The 25,857-nt window shown below is 32.1% G+C and overlaps 1 protein-coding gene across 3 annotated transcripts in view; it reads left to right on the top strand.

Annotated features, from left to right (window-relative positions):
* The window catches only part of CNOT6L (CCR4-NOT transcription complex subunit 6 like), a 113,692-nt gene that overhangs the window by 59,033 nt on the left and 28,802 nt on the right, over positions 1-25,857 (top strand). For all 3 annotated transcript variants that reach the window (XM_055313093.1, XM_055313092.1, XM_055313091.1), the window contains exons 5-8: positions 6,476-6,565; positions 16,532-16,600; positions 19,235-19,392; positions 21,800-21,954. In XM_055313093.1, the coding sequence (XP_055169068.1) occupies positions 6,476-6,565; positions 16,532-16,600; positions 19,235-19,392; positions 21,800-21,954 (472 nt within the window). The remainder of the gene's footprint in view (positions 1-6,475; positions 6,566-16,531; positions 16,601-19,234; positions 19,393-21,799; positions 21,955-25,857) is intronic.

Raw genomic sequence — 25,857 nt, forward strand, 5'->3', positions numbered from 1 at the left:
CTTGATATATTTTTAGACTCTGTTCTATTTATAGCTATATCATCCCCTTCTTCATTTCTAGGATTGTTTATTTGTGCCTTCTCTTTTTTCCTAATTTAGCCTCCCCATGGATTTGTCAGTTATGTTATTTTCAGTGAATCAGTGTTGCTTTTTATTTTTCAAAAACGGGTTCGTTTTTGTTTTTCTTTGTTCTGTTTTGTTTGGGCTTATTCTATATTTTCCTTTTTTCTCCTTTTAAGTTGGATACGTGGTTTCGTATATACCTAGATTTTCTTATTTTGTATAAGCATCTAAGTAAGGCTATAAAATGTGCCTATTTGGCTATTTTTGTTGTTGCTATATTCCACAATTTCAACGTGAAGTATTTTCATTTTTGTTTTGGTCTAAGTACTTTTAATATAGGTTATCATATCTTCTTCGACCCATTAATTATTTAATGTTTCTAAGCATACATGATTTTAAATATTTTTTAATTGTTAGCATTAAAGTTAACATTTATTGGCAGGTAGGGTAACCTGTATGAATCTATCCTGTGACATTTTTTGGTTCTTAATTTATGATAAATTTTTGTAAATGTTTTATGGCATCTGAAAGAATATTGTTTCTCTGATTGTTGGGCATAGGTCTATATTATTTGTCCATTAGATCAGATTTATTGCTCAGATTTTTTAATATTTTTATAAATTTTTGACTCTAGCCTGTAATTAAGGTAATTAATGTAAAATTTCCACTAAAATTGTAGATTTGCTCATTTCCCCATGTAGCACTCAGCGTTTGCTTTATATCCTTTGAGATTATTTTATTAGGTATACCACCTACACCTTTTGCTGTATATTTGCTATATTGTATATCATGCTATATACCTTTTGGTGAATAGAACCTGATAATAGGTAGTGAGCCTCTTCCTTCCTTGTTGAGTATTTTCATCTTATGGTCTATGTTGTCTAATATTGCAGCTGTGCAAGTTTTCTTTTGGTTAATGTTTGATATATCTTTTCTCATCTGTTTACTTTCAACCTTTCTGTGTACTTATGCTTAGGACTTTGTTTTTTGTTGTTGTTTTTTTTTAAGATTTATTTATTTTGAGCCAAGAGAAGGCATGCATGGGCAAATAGGGAGAGGGGTAGAAGGAGAGGAAGACAAGCAGACTCCCTGCTGAGGTTGGGGGGAGCCCAATGTGGGACTCAGTCCGAGGACCCTGAGATCATGAAGTGAGCTGAAATTAAAGGGTCAGACACTTTACTGACTGAGCCACTCAGCTACCCCTGAACTTTGTTTTTAATACATTCTGACTTTATTTTTTTTTATTTTTTATTTTTTTTTATTTTGTTTTTAATGTGGGTTCAGATCAATTGCTTCACCTATATTGTAATTATGGATATTTTTGTATTGTGCTATCCTTCCTTTTGATACAACTTTCTGTGTCTTTTTTTTTTTTGCCTAAGAATATTTTTTCCCCTTTGTTTTATATACTTTCTTTGGCTTTGGAGTTAGTATGTTCTATTTCTAGACTCTTAGTGGGTGGTTACTCTTGAAATTATACCTTTAATATATTTTTGAAAAAATCAAATTGTTAGCAACTTTTTTTTTATCAAGTTATAATTTATATATAGTGAAATTCAACTCTTTGGTGAGTGTAGACACTCAAAATTGGTGAATGTTGATAGACATTTAGCTTTCATAACCATCACCACAATTGAGAAATAGAAGTGTTCTCTTACCCCCTCAGAATTCATTTGTGTTGAAATCAACATCTACTTTCACCTACTTTACATCCTATAGGGAAATATGCAGAATGTAGCTTTTTGAGTGTAGGTTCTTTCATTTAGCATAATACATTTGAGATTCAGTCATTTTGGATATTTCAGTAGTTCATTTCTATTGCTGAGTAGTATTCTATTGTGTGGATATACAGCACATTTTTATCTGTTCACAAATTGAAGAACTTTGTTTTCAGTTGTGGGTGATTAGAAATAAGGCACAATGTAAACATTTGAATACAAATTTCTGCATGAAACAAAATTTTATTTTCCTTGGGTAAATACCTGGAAGTGGGATTACCAGGTTGTATGGTAGGTATATGTTGAATTCTCTAAGAAACCATCAAACTGTTTTCTGTAAGTGGTTGTATCATTTTACATTCCTACTACAAATACGAGTTTTAGTTACTGTGCATTCTTGTCAGCACTTGGTATTAATCAGTCTTTTCAATTTTTGCCATTCTAATAGGATGCAGGAATAGCTCATAATGAGTTTCTTTCTGTAATGAATAATGATACAATGTATCTTTTCATGTGTTTGCATATTTCTTGTATGTCTTCCTTGATGAAGCGTCTTCACATTGTTTGCCTAGTTTTATAATTGAGTTGCTTTTTTCTAATTACTGAGATTTGAGTTATATATTCTGGATTCCAATCCTGTTTAAGTGTTTTGCAAATATTTTCTACTAGTCTGTGGCTTGCATTTCTGTTTTCTGTATAGGGCCAGTTTTCCATTTTGATGAAGTCCAATTTATCATTTATTTTCTTCTATGGATTTTTATGTCTTTGGTGTCATTTCTAAGAAATGTTTGCCTCATCCAAGTACATGAAAATTTTATTGTAGAAATGTTATAGTTAGGTTTTACATTTAGATATATGATTTGTTTTGAGTTAATTTCTGTATATGGGGCAAGGTTTGTTCTTTTGCCTATGCACATCCAGTAATTAAGCTCTATTTGTTGAAAAGGTTATACTTTCTATGTGGACTTTTTTTGCAACTCTGTCAAAATTCAGTGAACCCAAATATATGTGGATCTACTGCTAGATACTTTATTGTATCCCACTGATCTATACCAATACCAAAATACTTGATTTACTGTAGCTTTATGATAAGCCTTGAGGTTATGCAGCATGAGATCTCCAAATTTTGATTTTTTTCACATTTGCTTTTATACTTTTAGGTGGTATACATTTCCATATAAATTTTAGAATCAGCTTATTATTTCTGCAAAATATTGTGCTGAAATTTTTTTTGGAATATTGATGAACATATGGATGAGTTTGAGGAGGAGATTCAATATCTTAATCTCGAGACTTAAGATTGTGTTTTCCAATCTATGTATACAATATGTCTCTTCATTTATGAAGGCATTCTTTATTTCTTTAATACTTTATAGTTTTTAGCATGCAGATCTTACAAATGCTTTGCTGTATTCTTGATATTTTTGATTGCTGTTGTAAATGATACTGCCTTTTAAATTTTCAGTTATTTATTGATACTGTAGAATTAAAATGCAGTTAATTTTTAAATATAAAATATTTATATTTATAAATATTACAAATGCTGGTCTCTTGCATCATTGGTAAACTTTTAATCTGTGCAAAGAGACTTTCATTTCTTCATTTATAATGCATATGCTTTTAATGTATTGCCTTATCACATTGGCTAGGACAGTATTAAATACTTGTGATGACAGTGCACATCCTTGTTCTCAATTTTAGAGAAAAACAGTCTCTCACCATTAATTATATCAGTGACAAGTTTGTTGGTAATGCTATTCAGATTAAATAAATTTCCTTCTATTTCACATATGCTTGAAGGTTTTGTTATTGATTTAAGTCCAATATGGTCAAATACTTTGTGTGTGACTATAGAGATGATTGTGTAACTTTTCTTTACTCCATTTATATGATTTTTCAGATGTTGAGTCAGCCTCTATTCCCATTTCAAAAAATTTGGTCATTATATATTCTCTAATATGTTGAGAAACATCTAAATATATACTGAATATATATACTAGTGTATATAGTATTTTGTTGAGGGTTTGTACATTAATGGTCGTAAGACATTCTGTAATGATTTTCTTACAATGTCTTTGTTTTGATTTCAGAATACTGGTGACCTCATAAAATGAATTGGAAAGTGTAACACTTCTTTTTTCTGGAAGAGTTTGCAGAACATTTGTATTATTACTTTCTTAAATGATTGGTAGAATTTTCCAGTAAAACCATTTAGGCCTGGAATTAATCTTTGTTGAAAGGTTTTTAACTACTAATTGAATTTCTTTCATTGATAAAGAACATTGAGATTTTCCCTTTCTTAGTATAGCCACTCTTAGTATAGTCACTCCATTCTTTTTTATTTGCATGGCATACCTCTTTCTGTTCTTTATTTTCAATCTATTTGTGTCTTTGAATCTATAGTGAATCTTTTGTGGACAGCATATAATGAATTATGTTTTATTCATTCTGTTAATGTCTGCATTTTAGAAATCTGATTTCTTCACTGCTAATATCTGAGTTTAATCCACTTATATTTAATATATTTTCTGATAAGATAGGACTTTTGTCTACAATTTTGCTATTTTTATTGCTATTACCATGTTTTTTGTTTAGTTTCTAAGTAATTCATTATTTTCCCTAATAGATTTTAAAGTATTCTACTTGTAATTGGCATTCTCTAGTTTGCAGTACAAAGTAAAATGAAATCCATTGATATACTTCTTTGTATACATTGTGCTTCTTGACTCAGTTTATTCATTTTTAAAGGACTATCTTTTGAAAGTTTGCAGCCTTTTTCTTTTAAAAAAATGTGTCTTTCACTTCTCTCTGAATTCTTTCTGGCTAAGACTTAGTCTGTGTTAACTGTTTGCTGTTGTGTGTCAGAATCTAAAATTTCCTCCGGTTTTCTTGTTTCTATTTCCTCTGTTGCCTATGGGTTTTCCTAGAGACTCTGAGGCTTATATTTACAATAATCATCTGTAATTATACAGGAGTAATACTGATGTGTAAGATGTAGGAAGAGAGGAAGAGTCCTATAGTTTTATGATTAGGTCTCAGTCTTTTAATGGGCATTTGAGTTAGATATCCTGCTTCGTACTCTTTCTGCCCTAAATCAGGCTAGATGGACCTGGAGTATGGAGTAACTTGAGCTTAAATGGTAAAACCTGTCCTGATTATACTCTGGTAAAACAGTTTTCTTTGCATGTAGGACTTAAGAAGAGCATTGCCCACCCTGTCTCCTACCCCCACTAAAAGCAACAAGGGGAATTTTTCTGCAGACTGTATATTAAAAAGCCCAGGGGGGGGGTCTTAGAGATAAAACTCAGGGAAGTGTTGGAGGTTCCTAAGACTGGACTGGGTCCCTTTGCTTTGTTTGTTTTTTTTTTTTTTTTTTTTTTTAGCTCTCAAGCTAATTTTCTGTAAGCCTCCAGCAATTTATCTGTTACAACTTAAAGTGTGCCAACTGATACTAGTTCCATTTCTGGGCTTCTGTGTCCAGTATTTTGCTGCCGCTAGACTGTGATTTTACATATCTGCCTGTTGTGTTCAGGGCAGCAGTTTGCCTTATAACTTCAGTTGTCGGGGCAGGAGTGACAACTTCTGAGTCCATATTGAGCCAGAGACCCAACTTCTATTCTCTAGACTCTAGACTAGAGTTCCAACTTGATATATGTTAAGATATCTTATGTAACTCACATATCTTTTGCTGTCTTCTACTTTATATCTTTCTCTTAGTGATACATTCTCGGTAGTTTCTTTGAATGTATTTTTTTCTGTTCACTAATTTTATTTCTAGCTTTGTCTGATGTACTGCTTAACTCATTGATCATAGTTTTTTCCCTTAGTACTTTGAGTTATATGTAATAAAATACCCAAATATTTTAGTAAGATTTTATTTATTTGAGAGAGAGAACATGGAGTAGCGTGGAGGGGCAGAGGGAGAGGGAGAAGCAGGCTTTCCATTGAACAGGGAACCCCACACAGGGCTCAATCCCAGGAACCTGGGATCATGACCTGGGCCAAAGGTAGATGCTTAACTGCTGGAGCCACCAGGTGCCCCTCTTATATTTCTTAAGGGAATATATAGACTATTAATAATAGCTTGTTTGTTTTTTTTATGTTTGATACATTTATACTGTTACTACTCAGATATTCCTGATCACCATTATGAAAAATTCTTATTTTCCTCTCATATTTGACTAAGTCATATATTTGTACAAGGTTTCCTTTTTAGTTGAAATGTCTTCCTTTCTCCATATGTAATATAAATATTCTAACTAGGAAGACCCTCCTTTTTTTTTATAGCATTCATTCTTTCTTGTATGGACCGTTTGTCTTTCAGTTAGAATATTGTCTTCAAAGATAAATATAGAACTTATAAAGGTAAATTCAGGGTGCTGAGTTTTGATATTACTTCAGAATTGACTAAGATATATATATATATATATGTTTATATATGTGACTTTGGCAAACATAAATTGTAGGTATATAGTATAAATAGTGAAATCTGGAAAGAAAAAACTTTTTTGAAATTTTTCTTTATGACTATCTTAACAAAGAGTCTTTAGATTCATATTTCTTTAAATTTATGTAATAACAGATTAAATACTATAAAATTTACTTTAGAAAATTAGTATTTTGTTTTATTGTGTACATTTGTCTGGTCTTACAGTTGTAAGTCTTACATATGTTACTTTTGTATTCTGCTTTAGGCAATCCTTTATCACAGGATATTCTCAATTTATACCAGGACCCAGATGGAACCAGAAAGCTACTGAACTTCATGCTTGACAATCTTGCAGGTAACTCTTAATGACCAATCAGAGAACTCTACATGTATTACTACTCGCTAATATGTCACATGTCGTTTAAGAGCATCTGACCATTTTTTAAAGCTTATCATAATTTTAGAGTTTCTCCTATTATTAAATCCCATGGTTTAATGGATTTACTAAAGCTGGAGCTTTAGTAACATTATCTCATTTAGTCTTTCTAAGAACCTAAGAGGTCTGAATTTTTACTGGTAATATACAGATGCAGGTTCTGAGATTCAGAGAATAAATTAGTTTTTCCAAGTTAACACAGGTGATTAATGCCAGAGCTGTGAACCCAAGATTCTCTTGCTCTTAATCCCAGATACATAGTTATTAATTGAATTTGATGCAGATTTTGTGGATCCCATAGACTGTACACATTTTTTGTGAATTCACTATACTATGTGGAAATTTGGAAGCAGGATTTTGATTAAGAACACCAGATGCACCTGACTAAAATAGTTGTATTCTAAGGAGTCTTTTAAGTATTTGATCTAAAACTTTTTCTTTTTTGCTTAAGTACTCAAAATATGAGTAAAAGTATGTAGATGTTTAAATTCAGAGATTTTTCTTGGAATAATATAATGTCTTTCTAAAATACAGAATCCTGAAAAAGAGCTAGAGAACTCTAGATTCCAGCATGAGGTCATCATCACAATATGTTGTCTATATTCTTTAATTCTCTCCATCACAGAAGACCTCTACATACAAAAATTTTAAAAAATAGTAATATTTACAATAATGTAAAACCAAATTAATACCATCTAAAATTTTTTGGCTGTAAAGACTAAAAGTTGATTAATGGGAGAGTTAATAAACTTGAGAGATCCTTTCTATAACAAACTAATAATTTATGGCTAAAAGTTTAATTTAGCTATATATATATAGTATGTGTACACTATTTCTTTCCTGCTTTAAAAATCCATATCTCCTTTGTCTAAATAGATGTAGTCATTCATATGGCATGTGTGGGGGGTGTATGTGTGTATAATATTTAAGGAATTCTTCAGTGCTTTAGATACAAGTCATTTGGTGATTTATATATTGCAGGTATCTTCTCCCATGCTATTGTTTGCCTTCCTTTTCTTAATTTGTCTTTTATTTTTATTTTTTTAATTTGTCTTTTGGTGAACAGAAAACATTTTAACATAATTGAATTCATTGATCTTTTCTATTATGGTATTACTTTTGTGTCCTATTTAAGAATTTTTTTCTACCTCAAGTTCAAGAATGTATTTTACTGTATCTAAAAATACCATATTTGGGGACACCTGGGTGGCTCAGCAATTAAGCATCTGCCTTTGGCTCAGGGCATGATCTGGTGATCTGGGGTCAAGTCCCACATCGGGCTCCTTGCATAGAGCCTGCTTCTCCCTCTGCCTAGGTCTCTGCCTCTCCCCCCTGCCCCCATGTCTTATGAATAAATAAATAAAATCTTTAAAAAAATACCATTTTTTTGCTTGTAACATTTAAAGCTAATATCTTACTAGAATTGAAATTTGAGTAACACAGGAGTCAATTTTCATAACTTTTCCATATGTAGATTAAGTTGATCTTGAGCCATTTTTTGAAAAGACTGTTCTTTCATTAATGTTTTTTAGTGCTGGGCAGCCCGGGTGGCTCAGTGGTTTAGCGCCTGCCTTCAGCCCAGTGTGTGATCCTGGAGACCTGGGATCGAGTCCCACATCAGGCTTCCTACATGGAGCCTGCTTCTCCCTCTGCCTGTGTCTCTGCCTCTCTCTCTCTCTCTCTCTCTCTCTCTCTGTGTGTGTGTGTGTGTGTGTGTGTGTGTCTCATGAATAAATAAATAAAATCTTTAAAAAAAAAGTTTTTTAGTGCCATCTTTGTCATAAATTATTGTTGTATGATGAGTTTATTTCTGATTTTTGTGTTTTCTGATCATTGCCAGTAGTCTTTATGGCAATGTAACAATGCAATTATGATATTTTTATAAAATTCTTAAGATCCAATAGAGTAAGTCTTCTTGATTTGATTCTAAAGTCCAAACTAGTTTTGGTGTTCTTCCTTTACCTTGTATTTTCATTAAAACTGTTGGAATTGGCTTTTCAAATTTCTCTCCTTCCCAAAAGGTAGAGATTTAGGTTGAGAATATATTTAAATCTATAGATTGCTTTGGAAAGAATAATCAACAGGGCAGCCCTGGTGGCTTAGCGGTTTAGCACCGCCTTCAGCCCAGGGCGTGATCCTGGAGACCTGGGATCAAGTCCCACATCAGGCATGGAGCCTGCTTCTCCCTCTGCCTCTCTCTCTCTCTCTCTCTCTCTCTCTCTCTCTCTGTGTCTCTAATAAATAGATAAAACCTTTAAAAAAAAAGAAAATAAATAAAAATTAAAAAAAAGAAAGAATATGTTTACAACTGGATCTTCTGATCTAACAATGTTGAATATTCTTTGATTTATTGTGATTTTTCTAATTTCTCTCTATTGAGTTTATGTTTCTGTGTAGTGGTCTTCATGTTTTTTATTACGTTTATTCTAGGTTTTGATTTTTTTTTTGATGCCCTCATAAATGTTCTTTTCAAAAATGAATTTTATCTTAATAAGATTATTATTGCTTATTTATGGAATATAGTTGGGTTTTGTATATTCTTGGTTTCCAGGCACCTTGCTGAACACTTAAAATGCCTTTGGTAAATACATATTCAGCCACTTTGCTAAACTCTTTTTAATCCTAATGTATTTTTATTTCAATTTATACGATTGTGTCATCTGTGAATAATGACACTTTTATTACCCTCTACTTCTTATATCTTTTATTTCTTTTTTCTTGCTTTATTGTGCTTGCTAAAGATCACAGTAGATGCTAACTAAAAGTAATGATAATTTATCTAATTTCAAAAATTACTAGCTTTTAATAATTACAATTAAATGTGACATTCACCATAATTTTTATATAGGTTAAGAAAGTTTGTGTGTGTGTGTGTGTGTGTGTGTGTGTGTGTGTGTATCCCTTATTCAGTTTACTAACAATTTACCTAGGATTTTTTGCATGTGAGTTTGAGTGAGATTGGCCAGTAATTTTCTTTTCTTCAATATTCTTGTCAGGTTTTAGTATATTTTACTGGCATCATAAAATTTATTTTCTATTATTTAGAAAAGTGTATTTAAGAATGGTTTTTTTCTTAAATGTCTGGTAGAATATATCTGAGTCTGAGGTTTCTTTGAAGGAAGTTCTCAATTACTGATTTAATTTCTTTAATAACTGTAGTACTGTTCTGATTCTTTATTTCTCTTATCAGTTTCTGAAAGTTGTGTTTTTTGGTAATTTGCCCATTTTCTCTAAATCTTCAAATTTATTGACATAAAGTTATTCAGAATATCTTTTAATGTTTATTTGATATATAGTGATGATGTCTCTTTTACATTCCAGCCATTATTTATGTTGCTTTTATTTACTTCATGCGTAGAAAAAGACCAATTTTTAGCTTTATTGATACTCTTATTTATTTAGTATCAGTGATTTTAAATTTTTATTCCTTTGCCTTTCTTTGGGTTTCATTTGTTCTTTTTTTAACTGCTTAACATCTAAATCATTAACTTTTAGACTTTCCTTTTTTTGGGTACCTGGGTGGCTCAGGGGGTTAAGCATCTGCCTTCGGGCTCAGGTCATGATCCCGGGGTCCTGGGATCGAGTTCTGCATTGGGGTCCCTGCTCAGCAGGACTCTGCTTTTCCCTCTCCCTCTGCTCTTGCTTGTCTCTCTCTCTCTCTCTCTCTCTTAAATGAATAAATAAAAAATCTTCGACTTTCCTTTTTTTCCTCAAAGTATTTTTTAATGTCTCCCTTTAAACATGGCTTTTAGCTGCATCCTTCAAGTTTTAATTTTATTATTTTCATTATCATTCAGTTCATGTTTTCTAAAAGCTCTCATCACTTCTTTTTAGATGAATCACTTAGAAGTGTCTTTATTTCTAGAGGAGTTGTTTTTCTTTGTCATTGAATCCTGGTTTAGTTGCATTGTGGTCAGAGTACTTTTAATTGGTTAAAATTTTTAAAATGTGCTATTTATTAGCCAGCACATGCTTAATTTTTCTAATTGTTAAGTATGTACTTAAATAGAATGTGTATTCTGTAGTTATTTGGTGCTGTTTTCTATAAATACAGCATTTGTTAACTGTTTGAATATGACATATACACTTGGTAATTACTTTGTTTTTATTTATTGATAGAGCTGTGCTAAAATTTCCCACTTTAATTGTAGGTTTGTTTATATCTTTTTAAAGATCTTATTTATTTGAGAGAGAGCGAGAGAGAGAGAGAGAGATAGAGAAGCAAGAGAAAGCACAAGCAATTGGAGGGGCAGAGGGAGAGAGAGAAGCAGACTCCCCCACAGAGCAGAGAGCCTGACTCAGGTCTCCCTTCCAGGACCCTGAGATCATGATCTAAGCTGAAGGTAGACCTATAACAATCTGAGCCACCTGCATACCCCAGATTTGTTTATTTCTTACGGCTCTTGCAGGAATCAAAAAGATTAATTCTTTTATCATTATGTAATCACCTCCTTTGTTCCTCGTGTTTCTTTTTAATTACATATATTGAGGGTATATTTTCATGTATTTCATCTTTCTGGTTATTTGAAGTGTTTATTAGCTCCTGATGCTCTTCTTATTACTTTAATATTAGTATGGTTATATGAAAATACCTAGCTATGCAAATTCTTTTTGGTTAGAATTTGCACTATATATCTTTTTCTGTTCTTTTATGTTTAACCTTTCTGTTTCCTTATATCTTAGTAATTCCTTCTGTCTACTTATTTTGGGTTTATTTTGCTCTTTTTCTTGTTTGAAATAAAAACTTAAGAGTTTTGACTTGAAATTCTTCCTCTTTATAAATACAAGCATGTAGCATTACACATTTCCCTCTCAGAACTACATTAGCTAACCACAAATTTTGATATGTTGTGTATTCATTCTGTTTAATGTATTTTTAAAAATTTCCTTTGAAATGTCCTCTTTTACTCATGGATTATTTAGAAATGTGTTAATTTCTTGTTCTTTCTGTTATTCTTGTTTTATTCCAGTTTGGGATCAGTTGGAAAACATTCTACATTATTTCAGTTCTTTTAAGTTTGCTGGGATTTGTTTTATTGTCTTGGTGAATGGTTTTGTAAATGTAAATTAGATCATGTTAGTTAGTGGTGATGTTCCATTCTTCTATATTTTTTCTAGTTTTTTTTTATCTCATATTGTTATAAATACTGACATTATAATGTTGAAATCCCCAACTGTAATTGTAGATTTGCATATTTTTCCTTTCAGCCCTATCAGTTTTTGCTTCATATATTTTGAAGGTATATTGTTTGGTATGTACATATTTAGAATTTATACTACATTTGATATGGTGGATTGAACCTTTTATAGTTATGTAATGCCCTTCTTTGTTTCTAGTATTTTCCTTGCCCTTAAGTCTGCTTTATCTGTTGTTAATCTAACCACTCTGCTTTTTTCGTTGTTGTTTAATACTGGCATGGTATTATCTTTTTCCTTCCTCCTTCAACTTTGTTATTATATTTGATATGAGTTTCTTGTAGACAATATACAATTGAGTCAGGTATCACTTTTTTCTTATCTGCTTTGCCAAGATTCTGCTCTTTTAATTTGTATATTTAGATCATTTCATTTGAAGTAATTATTGATGCATAGAACTTAAGTCTGCCATTTTTTCAGTTTTCTGTTTCTTGTGTTTCCCTTTACTTTATCATTTCTTGGTTTCCTGTGGGTTACTTAAATATATTTTAGAATTGTACCTTTTTAAATTTATGCTATCTTTGAGTATATTGTCTTCTGTAGTTTTCTTAGTGGTTGCTCTAGATATGACAATATACATATTTAGCATAGTCTACTGATAGTGGTGTTACCACTTTTAAGTGCCTTGTTGATGCCTTCCCTTTTATATGCCTTCACACTCCCCAATTTTATTAAAATATAATTGTCTGTAATCTTTCCTTGACTTACAGAATACCACACAGATGTTATAATTTGTGCTTTAGCCATCAGGTATGATTTAAGAAGCTCATGTGGAGAGGATAGTCCATTGTGTATACCCCTAATTTTACTCATTGCTTGTTCTTTCTTTTTTGGTGTTCCCGTTCTTTTATCATTTCCTTTCTGTTTAGAGAGCTTCTTTTAGCTATTTTTTAAGGGCAGTTCTGCTAGCCACGAAGTTTCATGGTTTTCCTTTTATAACATCTTTATTTCCCCTTGATTTCTGAAGGGAAATTTTGCATGATACAGAATTTGTGGTTTGACAGTTCTTTTCTTTCAGCACTTGAAAATGTGCCACTTCCTCTGGCTGCCATGGTTTCAGAAAAGAAACCCATTGTTCCCTGATAGGTAATATATCTTTTCTTTTTGATGTTTTTGAGATTTTTTTGGTCTTTAGTTTTCAGCAGTTTATGATGTGTCTTAGTGTGGATTTCTTTGGGTTTATTCTACTTGAAGTTTGCTCACCTTGAATTTGTAGGTTATGTCATTTACCAAATTTGAGGCATTTTAGCCATTATCTCTTAGAATACTTTTAAAGCCCATGCATGTTCTTTCTCTTGTCATTCTGGATTCTGATTATATGAGTCATAGAGCTTTTGTTAGTCTCTCAAGCTCTGTTCATTTTTTTTTGCCACAGTTTATTTTCCTTTTAGTTGTTAAGATGGAATACTCAGATTCACTCATTTTTTGGTTGTCTTTATTTTTGTGCCCTTCCAGTGAGTTTCATTATTTTGATTATTGTGATTTTCAGTTCAGTAATTTCATTCAGTAATTTCTTTTTCAGCAAGTAGAACTTCTGCTTCTTTGGGAGTTTTATTTTTTTATTTGTTTCAAGGGAATTTGTAATTACTTCTTGAAGCAGGTTTATGGTGGCTGCTCTAAAATGTCTGTCAGATAATTTTAGCATCTGAATCATCTCTGTGTTGGTCTCTGTTGGTAGTCTCTTTTCACTTAATTTGTGATATTCTTGGCCTTTGGTATGACCAGTGATTTTCAGTTGAATCCTGGTTATTTCAAATGTTAAGTTTGGAGACTCTTGATCCTTTTAAAATCAAATCTCAAATTTATCAGACAGTTGCCCAGTTTAGATTTAGTATATGGGTTCTGTCAGCTGTTCCTGGCTCAGCTGACACCCTTACTTACCATGGGCAAATGAGGCCCAGTGCTTCTCGTCACTGGAGTGATGGGGAGGGTTGACTCTCTTGGACTCTGCTAGATTGCCACTAGCACATTGAATTACAACTGCCACTGAGTGTAAGTTTCCCACCTAATACTTGCTGCACTTCTTTTTGGCTTCACTGGCCAGAGAAATCATGATTTTCTTGCTGCCCTACTCCCTGCCCCTAATCTATTTCTCATGGCTCCAGGGCTGGTTGCAGGGCTGTCTAGCACCAGGTGTGGCATGTATGGGAGATAAAATGGGAGGAATACTGTTTTATCACATTTTAGGTATGATCCTGAGAGAGTTATTACTATGTTAACTACTGTCTCTTCTTTTCTATTCATGAGAACAGACTTATCTTTCATATTAATCCAAATTCTAGTACTGTGTCAGTTTAAACAGTCTTTATTTTATTTGATGGTTTGTCATATCACTGACATTGTAGTTTCATCTTAAGAACATTAAAGTACATGGCACACATGTATATATTATTCTCCTTGTAAAAAATGTTAAATTCCCATTAAGACCAAAATTTTCTTTGACCACTACCTTTAATTGCATGTCCCCTCCATCATAAGTAAACACACTTGTAAGTTGAGTGTGTGTTCTTGTAGGTATTTTTATAGACATTTACATATAAAAATTATGCCAGTAGAATTTGATAATACTACTTTTCCTGTGTGTTTTTAAAATGTTTTCTAATAAAACATATTCTATTTTATCATTATATATATATTTTTTAAAGATTTATTTATTAGAGTGTGTGTATAAGTAGGAGGAGGGGCAGAGTGAGAGAGAATGAGAGAATCCTCAAGCAGACTCCCTGCTGAGCATGGAGCCAGTGGGGTGCTTGATCCCTCACAGGACCCTGAGATCATGACCTGAGCTAAAATCAAGAGTTGGCCACTTAACCAACTGAGTCACTCAGGCACCCCATCATTATATATTTTCTAGTTGTTTTCACTCAGTATTTCTTATATAGCTTTCCATTTTAGCACACTTGTATCTCTGCTTTTTTTTCTTAAACTTTGCATAGACTTCTGTAAAATGGGTATTAGCCATTTACCCTTGTTTTTGCTGTTATAAACAATAATGTAGTGAATATCTGTTTGAATGCTTTTTTTCAAGTAGATAGGTCTGATCCCAGGAAATTAGAATTGCTGAGTCATAGGGACATATATGTTTAAATTTTAAAAGATGATCCAACTTGTCCTCCCAGGTACAGGTAGCTATACTAGTTTGTATTCTCACCAGCTGTGTATGCAAGTATTCGTTTTTTAATCACCATTATCAATTCTGGTTATATTAAAATTTGGGGGAAAATCTGGATAAAGACATGCCCTCTCATCTTTATTTTTCTTGATTACTGGTTAGATACAGTGTTTTTTCATAGGTTTTTGGCTCTTTGGATATTGTCAGTGAATACTACACATTTTACTTATATATTGTGATGAATTAATTAAAATATATTGGCAAAGTTTTGGGAAGCACCAAAATGTCAGCATCACCTTACTGGTTTTATTTTGAGGATTTTTTGATTTCTGAATTTTTAACCATTTCCTGATAAGGAACCCAGCAGCTAGAAAGTTCCTTATTTACACTTCATTGTATTTATATATTGGGCTTTCCATTTTTTTAGATAGTTGTTATGATTGTGGCTTGGCATTCCTGGCAGGCATGATTGTTTTCCAGGATATTCAGTATGTTGATCCAGCTGGATGGTTTGTTCATTATCTAATGATATCCTTCATTCCTTTCCTGACAAGATATGGAATATGCAAAAGAAAATGTTCATTCCACATTGTGAAAAGTATGGATGCTAAAACATGCATTCTTTAGATAGACTTTTGGAACACCAAAATGGCTAGTAAAGAGAAGCTTTTAAAGATCTTGGATACTCTGGTCAAAATTTCTGTGGCTGGATGAAGATAAGAGTGTTTTATTCTAAAGGAATACATTTCTCAGCTATTGCATACCCTGGGAAAATCTGCAAACTTGAATCTAATTGTCCTGTAATTGTAAATGTTCTTAAAGGGAAAAAAGTAAAAGGCTAGTTAAATCTTAACTTAGTGAATTTTCTCTCATCTGATAGTTGGGTAGGTTTTAGTTCTATAGTATTGATAACCATATCTGAGTAATTAATGTTTAACCAGTGCCTTCCTTTTTTCTGTGAGAGAGGTGAGGGAGAGAATCCTTTTTCTTTTTCTTTTTTTTTTAAGATTTTACTTATTCATGAAAGACACACAGAGAGAGAGACAGAGACATAGGTAGAGGGAGAAGTAGGCCCCATGCAAGGAGCCCAATGTGGGACTCGATCCTGGGACTAAATGCAGATGCTTAACCGCTGAGCCACCCAGGCATTCCCAAGGGAGAGAATCCTAAGCAGACTCCCTGCTGAAAGCAGAGCCCAACTAGGGGCTTGATCCCAAGCCCCTGAGATCATGACCTAAGCTGAAATCAAGATGCTTAACTGACTGAGCCACCCAGGCACCTCGATCTTACTTAAGATTTTAAGTAGGTACTTCTCATAAATGCTGTGTAAGTAGAAATGTCAGTAATGAGTTTCCTAATGTTTTCATATATTCATTATGTTTTCAGCATAGGTCTGCTTGAACTTCCTTTGGCTTCTAAATCTTCTTTATGTTTCAGTATTAGATTTTTAAGTCAGTTTGTGGGCCATTAGAGCTGAAGAGAAAACAGAAGTTGATTTGACATTATAAAGTAAATGATACTGATTTTAGAAGCACATGAAATTAACTTATTTTAAAAAAGATTTTTCTTCTCCCTAGTTCATCCAGAGCAGCTTCCTCCGAGGCCATGGATTACATTAAAAGAACGAGACCAAATTCTGCCATCAGGTAAATAGTTTTCCTTAGTCTTCCTTGAATATTTTCAGAAATACTTGAAATGCATTTGGGCTTTGTAATATAAGTATAATAAACCTTCATTTTATGTCCACAAGGTAGATGAGCTTACTACTGATGGATAGATTTGAAAATAGAAAACCCATATTAGGGCCACATGTAGGAATCTTCTCTATCTTTCATAGTGATGGAGCTCTTGGTTTTAAAATTATTCCTTATAATGAAGCCTCCCAATAAGAAAATAAATAAAGCCTTCCAAGTGGCATCTTCACACAAGGTATTGGGTGACTTAAAAAGAAAATATGAAAAATAATGAATTTTCTTCCAAAAATTTTAAACTACTTCGGTACTTTATCTATCTTGAGTGGGTAGAGTGATAACACTTATGAAAGAATAATTTAGATTGAGTCTGTATTTGCTGTATTGGAACAAAATATAATACCAGGCCAGTGGTGTAGAAATTGTAGAGCATGAATATTTAATCAATTTAAAGATGTTAGCATTTCTAGAACTGCAATAATGTAGAAAATATAAAGCTTTATCTTTTCAGTGGAGACTGATAATGATTAGACATCATTTATAGTGCTTCTTACTGCTTATTAGACATTTTATGATTAGGAATTCTACTTAAAATAAGTTGTTATGAATTAGTATGTTTCCAAATGCCTTCTTTTTAATCACAAGAGATATAATGTTTTCATTATATCCAATTTCATTTTAAAATTCACAAATGAAAATTATATTGTTTTAATACGAAGGTTGAACCAGTCACTGAATACTGACACTTTAATAATTTTTAAAGGGTGAATTGCAGAACTTATTATGTACTTCTTAAGCCCTTCTGTATGTGTGGCTTTTTTTTTAAAGTTAAAGGATTCAGAAAAAATTACTTGCTTTGAAATTAGGAAATGTAGGAAGTATATCATCTTCATGGTTCTGTTTGCATGTTAATAACACTGAGAAATACCAGCATATACAGTACAGTTCTGTTTCTTCCAGGGGCAGTGATCTTAAAACTACCACGTGCTTAGTATCAGCCTTGTTCTAGGAGGCACTGTGTCCGTGTTGAGTAACACTCCTATTAACAGGATACACATTGATGGTCTGAGTAAAAGGAATACTTAAGGTTTTCTACAAAGCCTTGACATAGATGGATTTATTTTGTTTAGCCTTCCTTAATGCATAATTAATTGTTACCTTTCTGATTATAAAAACACCATATTCTGGTTCTTCAAAGTAATCCCTTTTTGAGCACTAATGAACATAATCTTGAAAAAAAGCCTTCCTAATACTGCATACCTACATTTTCATTAAGAAAAATAATGACAGAAACATGATTTCATCCATCAGTTGAATTCTCAAAGTAATGTATCCTTGGGTTTTCCTTATTGAAAAATGAGAATGAATTTTTCTCAGGATTTGTTGTACTTTCTTAAGTAGAATCTGAGTGCTAAATAAAGTGTTTTACTACTGGTAAAAGTAGGGAGTAGGGAGATGTTTATAATAACTTATGATTTATAGGTACAAAACGATAATGATTATTTTGTAAGAATCAGTACCAGATAGTGAAAAAGCTGACAGTGTACAAAATGGCCTCCAGTCAGATACCCAGGGAACCACTGAACTGAGTTTTTCTTAATTTTGCCCCCATTTAGCTGAATCTTAACCAACCAACTTCAATCAAGTACTATTACTTTCATTATTTGGATTCCTCATCTTTTATTTAAGTATGTGATTTGCAACAATGCCTGCCCACTATAATCATCTGAGATGCTTTTTAAAAATATGAATTATCTAGACCCTAAATACACTAACTTAATTAGTCTTGAGCAGGGCTTTGGGTATGAGCACTTTTAAAAAATGCTGTACAAAGTGATTCTAATGGGTAGCCTGGATAGAGAATTACTGATAAAAATCAGGGCTTTTCAGGCTAATGTACATGTGCTTCACCTGGGGATTTTGTCAACTTTCGGGTTCTGACTTAGTAGGTCTTTGTGGTACCAAAAAGACTGCATTTTTGAGTTCCTAGGTGATAACTGATGCTCTTGTTCTTCATAGCACAAGAATATAAACCTTATTGTCCTATTAGTTTGGTCACAGTCCTTTTATAATCTAAGGGCATTTTAAAATGAGAATTCAGTTTCAGAAATGGATATATGATTTGGCAAAAAGGATTCACTTATAACTAAACTTTGTTATTAGTCCATATGCTTCTGGCTCAGAGCAGTAAGAGGCTCCCAAAAGTATTAATGTATATTTTTAAAAATTAATGAAGTTAGAGCCTTTTAATAAAACTAAAATTCACTTTTGTTCCATTTAGAGTTTGGTCAATAAATTATGTACAATTAGCATTCAGATTTAGAATTTGAATTTTTGTTAAATAAATTTCCTAAAAATCTAAAGTATGAACTCTGTAAGTCTAATTCTAGTAATAGAATTTTGATGTGATGGATTCTAGTGAAGTCTTTGTAGATATAGTTTAACAGAATTTTGCCAACGGCATTCCACAATATTTAGGATAGGTTTGTGTGCCATGTGTGCTTGTGCAGGTATACAGATGGTATTTCTTTTTTTAAAAAGTTGCCTAATTTTCTCCCTTTTGTCTTTTTTTTTTCTCCCAATTCTTAGCATCATTCACAGTTATGTGTTACAATGTGTTATGTGATAAATACGCCACCCGGCAGCTATACGGCTATTGCCCATCCTGGGCATTAAACTGGGAATACAGGAAAAAGGGAATTATGGAAGAAATTGTTAACTGTGATGCAGATATCATTAGTCTTCAGGTAAAACTATAGAAATTAGTTGTCTGGGGGCACCTGACTGGCTCAGTTGGTAGAGCATGCAACTCTTGATTTTGGGGTTCAAGTAAGTTCGAGTCCCACATTGGGTGTAGAAATTACTTAAAAATAAAATCTTAAAAAAATTTAAAAAAGAAATTGAAACTTAAAGGTGAACTTAGTAGTTCTTACTTCTGGGAGAGAGTCTGTATTCAAAACAAAATTCAAAAGGAATTGTTTTCTCTCCTCTTAAAAAGGGCAATTTTAATAAGCATATAAGACATTTGCACAGTGAAACTATTTTGCTAAGTATAACCTTCCCCCTATACTCATTTACTATTAAGTGAAAATAATCTTATCCATTATTCATGTTAACAGTTCATCTTATGAAGAGATCATTGGTATTGTAGAAAGAGAAAACTGCAGAAGGTTGTGTCTTAGGAATCTAAATTTAACTTACAGACTCTGTAAAAAAAAAAAAAAGGAATTATTTGTTCACTATTCCTTAATGATAAAAATTGTAAACATTTAAAAATACTGTGCTATAAATCATGCATTTTTGTGTTTTTTAAAAACCATATCTGAAATTTAGACATTTGTGTTTTATAACACTTTATTATAATGAATTAAACTGAAGGAAGCACCTTTCTGTTGAAATTTGCGTTTTAGCACTTTTCAACACTTAGCTAATGAATAGTCAAGGTTTCTAGACAGTGTTTAGTAATTTTTTCTTAGCAACTTTTCAAAGCATGTTACATGTTTATGAAGGTATTTAAAAATTTTAAGTGATATAATTTCATAACTGCTTTTTAGCATAGCCTGAAGAAAGGTATTATTTTTTAAACAACTTTTTTTTTTTTAAACTAGAGTAGCTTGATTATTTATGTTGGCTATGGTTCATATGATTTCCTGAGAAATAATAAAAATCATCAAACATTAATTTTTCTTCTTTTTTTTAATAAATTAATTTTTATTGGTGTTCAATTTACCAACATACAGAATAACACCCAGTGCTCATCCCGTCAAGTGTCCCCCTCAGTGCCCGTCACCCATTCACCCCCACCCCCCGCCCTCCTCCCCTTCCACCACCCCTAGTTCGTTTCCCAGAGTTAGGAGTCTTTATGTTCTGTGTCCCTTTCTGATATTTCCCACACATTTCTTCTCCCTTCCCTTATATTCCCTTTCACTATTATTCATATTCCCCAAATGAATGAGAACATACACTGTTTGTCCTTCTCCGATTGACTTCACTCAGCATAATACCTTAATTTTTCTTCTAAAAACTGAGAACTGACATTAGAATTGGGGGAGAGAAGGAGTCAAAGTCAGCCTTGTTGTAGTTACTTAATTGTCCTTTTTGAAAATTTAGTATTCGTGGTAATAATAGCCTCACATTCTTCTAAGCATAGTTTGAAGGATAAAGATGTCATAATTTAAGAAGCATTTTTTATTGTAAAGGTAATAAGGTAATACTGTAGAATAAAATGTTCATTCTAGAAAAATTGAATATTTTGGAAAAAAATATAAAGAATGATGGAGGAAAACACCTAATGTCATAATCCAAAAATAGTTTCTCTGTTAAAACTTCTGAAATATTTATTGCACGTATTTTTTAATTCAATTTTCCTATTTATTTACAGATATATTTTCAAAATAGATTTGAGATCAAACTATTGTACTTAATGCACTTTCTATATTACTAAAATTCTTCATGCCGATTCATTATATGAATAATTATTTATTGATTTAGCATTTTCTCTGTCTGAAATTTAGGCTATTTATTAGTTTTTACTGTTATAAAATCATGTTATGAGCATTATCATATAAATCATTATCTTCACATTTGATTATCTCATTTGGAAAGATTGGTCAAAAATATTTTATGGGTCAAAGAATAAAATAGTCTAATTTAAAAGTACTGGATTAACAGGGACCATTGGAATGATTGGTGTTCAGGTACCTAAAAATTCCTTAGAGTAGAACTTTTTCTTGATCTTAAACTTCTTACTTTTGGGTATCATTCCTTTCTATCACAGTTGAGAAAGATAAATAATTTTAAATATTATACCTCTGTATAAAATTGACTATTCCCTACTGCTTAATCTGTAATATGTCCAGTTTTACCAGTTTTGATAAATTGAAGTATGGTAGAATGAACTCTAAACTGGGACGAAAGAGAGTTGGGACCAACTAGCTATGTGAGCAAGAAAAATCATACCAACAGTTCAGGTTCTTTGAGTTTTAAAAGCTGCCATTGTGAAATGGCTGCTGCTAGGAATAAGGTTAGAATAGATAATATTTGTTATGTGAATTATTTTAACTTAGTCACATTTTACTCATAATGCTGAATATTTTTATATCTTAATCAGAGTTTTCCTCTGTCATGTTGATGACAACTTTTCTTTCACCTCAGGAAGTGGAAACAGAGCAATACTTCACTCTCTTTCTGCCAGCATTGAAGGAGCGTGGATACGATGGATTTTTTTCTCCAAAGTCACGTGCCAAAATCATGTCTGAGCAGGAGAGAAAGCATGTGGATGGTTGTGCAATATTCTTCAAAACAGAAAAGTGAGTTAAGGAAACAAGGCATAATAGTGCATACTTATTTCTTTAACACACAAATTAGCAAAAAGTTAGAAAGCAAGAGATGTAAAAATTAAAAACTCTTGGTAATGTTATATTTCTTAGGCTGTGTATTAGAATTAAGAATCTTTAAAAAAAAGAATCTTTATTTTACTTAATGCTTTATTGCCAAATTACATAAAAATTTTGAGAGGTGTATACTTGAGTATAGTGTTAGCATGGTATTTCCAAATATGTTTTCATGAAGTAAAATACTAGTTCTAGTATAAAAAAAGAAAGCATAGTACATTTTAAGATTTGAAATGAGTGGTCTGAGTCTCTCTGATTTTTGTTTTGAGGTTGGCTTTTTTCAGAATCCTTAATTTTATTAACCTTTTTCAATTCACATTTCATATATTTAATCATTTATTCACTAAATGTTTACTGAACATTTGCTTTATGACAGGTGCTGTGCTAGTAAAAAAAAAAGACACAAAGACAAGACATAGTTCCTTATCCCACTCAGAGCTCTAGTCTAGTAGGAAAAGGTAATCATATAAGAAAATCAAAGTAAAAAAAAGGTATATGTAAGATGGAGATTTGCATAGATAGATGAGGGAGGATGGAAGAGAAACACAGCCTATAGAGGTGGAGAATTAAAGGATTGAGATAGGACAATGGAAAACAGTCATCAGACACACAGAAAACAGGATTTGTGTTTTTTTGGGGGTTAATATGGTTAAGTCAGCGGTGAGAATATTCTGAGTCTGCTTAATAAAATACATAAATGATCTTGTAGAAGCCTTTGTTATCTTGTGTACACTGGATTTAGGAACCTGCATTTCCTACTTGAGGGTGTAGAGCCACAACACACTCAGAAAGCGGTCTTCTTTTGAGTGCTGGCTGAACCTGAATGTTACAGGCATATTCCTTAGTTATCATCTTGAGGAAAAGAGAGGAACATATTTTTGCCTCAGAAAGGCTGCCAGTTTTAGAGTGGAAAATATGAAGGAATCTCCAATAGAAGGCTGAAATGTGTAAAGTCTGATCGAGGTTAAATCCTATGGTTAATAATTTGGGTTTGATATGTTAGATAGGGAATCATCTACTTATAGGATAAGCATATACTGTATTCCAGTATTGTCCCTTTATTAGTACCAGTTATAACAAAGCCAGTTACATGTTTTATTGATACAGGCATATTACTAGCATGTTATGTTAAGTATATGAATTAAGTGAATTTGAAAGATACTTGGCCTACTTTTCTCATTTATTTGTACCTACTTCCCTATATTTTTTGTGAATTTTTGTTTATTTTACTCTGTGAATTTTGAATAGAGATATTCTCATTTTGGCTAATAATTAGTACATAGCCCCTAAAGTATTTGAGGTTAGAATATATTAAATTCTTCTAGTTCGTGATTTTTGTTTTATGAATTTCAGAATAACAATAGATACTACTTCGTAGTAATGTTAAGCCTTTTATTTTATGGATTCTCTTATTTAATTTTTAAAGCAAGCCTCAGAGCTAGAGGTAGAATTGTATCCTCATTTTTATAGACGAGGAAACCAAGGTACAGAAAGTAGTATGGCTCCATAGTCAGTGCTTTTAACCATAGTGCTAAACTGAATTTTTAGGTTTCTTGTTGATCTTCCATTATTGCTTGTACGTCTTAGAAGGTTACCTCACTTAGAAAAATTACCTTGAATTTGTTGTTTGTTACCTATATTCATATATACATTTACTTCAAACACCATAATTGAAAAAAGAGTACTGGTAATATTAACATAAAACATCAAGTTCTTTTTCCATTTGCCATTGTTTCTTCCCAAAGGAAGATAATATAATTTTTATCATTCCCTTCACAATTTGATAGGAAAATCTAAAATGCCTTGATAATTTACTAGAGATGATTAAGATTAACTAACAAATATGACTATTGTCTAGGGGAACTTTAAACAATTAAGTATTTTAAAATCGGTGCTTGAATTATTAAAAATGCTATGAATTAGTTAAGGGATGAACACATAGGAAATACTTAGGTGCATCATTAGATTTTCTTCCAGACATCAACTCTTTTTGCCTGAATAATAACCTGGATCTAGTAACAGATTAATATCTTTATTATATTCTCTTCTGAGTAGTATCAAATAGTTGTTGATGTCATAGGACCTAACTATCCAATGCCAAACTATTTGAAATTTAATACAAAGTATACTACCATGTTTATTCTACTCTTCCTTCAGGTTGGAGACATAATACAATGCAAAGAAAAGAATTGTGAAACCTGGTGGTTCTCCTACTTATGTAGCTATATAACCTTGAATGAGTCACTTACCCTTTCCAGGCTTATTTCCTCATTTGTATATATTTGTATATTACCATCTAAGATAATTTCTTTATGTAGTTAACAAAACTGACAAAGTCAAAATATAGCTGTACTTAAGAGTACTTAAAGTCTCATTCTTCTAAAACCCCAGAGTATCTCATAATTCCTAATCTTCATTGATGACAGTTTTTCCCTTTGTGGAAGACGGTGGTACAGAGTAGGTAACAATAAATAGAAACTATAATAATTACTGTTTTTAGCAAAATGCTATAATAAGAATTTCTTATCTATTTCTAAAATAGAATACAATAAAATAATATACTTGCAGTATATTCATTGTAGTTTAGTCTTCGGGGTTTTAGAAAGCACTTTAAGATTTGGCAGGACCTTTTGGTTATCATGACAAATTTTTTTGGGTGGTTAGATGCATGGATACCAGAAAATAAAAGTTTCAATTCATAAAATTCTAGAAGTCAGCTTTTGCTTGTCCTTTATGTCAGTAACTATTATCTTAAGTGCAAAGTATTTTATAAACTACATAGATGGATTTTTTTGTTCTTGTGTGTGTACAGAAAGACTGCTACTATAGATAACTTTTTAGACTCAGAAACTTAAATTTCCTCTTACCATATTTTGTCTGTATACTTAGCAGTTAGTAGAAATGGGCTTGGATCCAGATGCACAATTGAAAATGGAGAAATTGAAATTGAAAATGGAGAAAAATGGAGACGAAGATCTAGATACTAGACTTATTTGCTGTTCCTGAAGTCTTATATATTGTTTTGCTTGCTCATAGTTGGCACTCACCATTGATTTAATCATATCACAGCCCATAAAATTACTTCTAGATCACAAGCTAGGGGAAAAAAATGAGTCATCTCATTGTTCTGTTTGAAGCACTGTTTTGGACATGTTTTTCCTGTATTTGAAAGATTCAACCTAATAATCTTTCTCAAATCATGTAAGAAGGGTGTGGGGTCTTTGGTTTTTGATTATGTCAGTCTTTATTATATATGATGTCTTTATGCCCATTTAACTTTCTATCAAATAAGACTTTCAGGAGGTAAATAGGAGAATTCTTAGACTGAAAAAAAAGCATGAAGATTAATGCTTATAGCATCTGCGTTCTACATACACAATAGGAATGATAAAATGAATTTAAATAGAGACAAGTTACAAGATTTTACATGTTACCAAGGCTTGATGGTTTAGATTAGTGAGTGAAAAGTAACTATAAACCAGTATGTTTTATTCCAAACAAACATCTAATAGAAGGAATGAGGAAGATATCCCTGTATGTCAAAATGTCACCTATGAGACAAAGTCAAAGCATAGCGGAGTGTGTTTGGTTATGTGTCGGAGAGGAAATTAAGAAATAGTATTAGTAAGGTAGTATGGATGGAATATGGATAATTATTTCTTATTATATTATGAATATATTATAAATACAGTGTAACACAAAAACAAGACAAATTGTAGGAGACTGCAATGATCTGCACTAGTGCTGGAGATTTTCTTAAGGTAGAGTACCTGAAAAGTTTTTACCATGCAAGAAGCATATCTTGCTCTTAATTCTCAC

The sequence above is a fragment of the Nyctereutes procyonoides genome, unplaced genomic scaffold (assembly GCF_905146905.1).
Source record: "Nyctereutes procyonoides isolate TBG_1078 unplaced genomic scaffold, NYPRO_anot_genome, whole genome shotgun sequence".
Classification (NCBI taxonomy): Eukaryota; Metazoa; Chordata; class Mammalia; order Carnivora; family Canidae; genus Nyctereutes; species Nyctereutes procyonoides.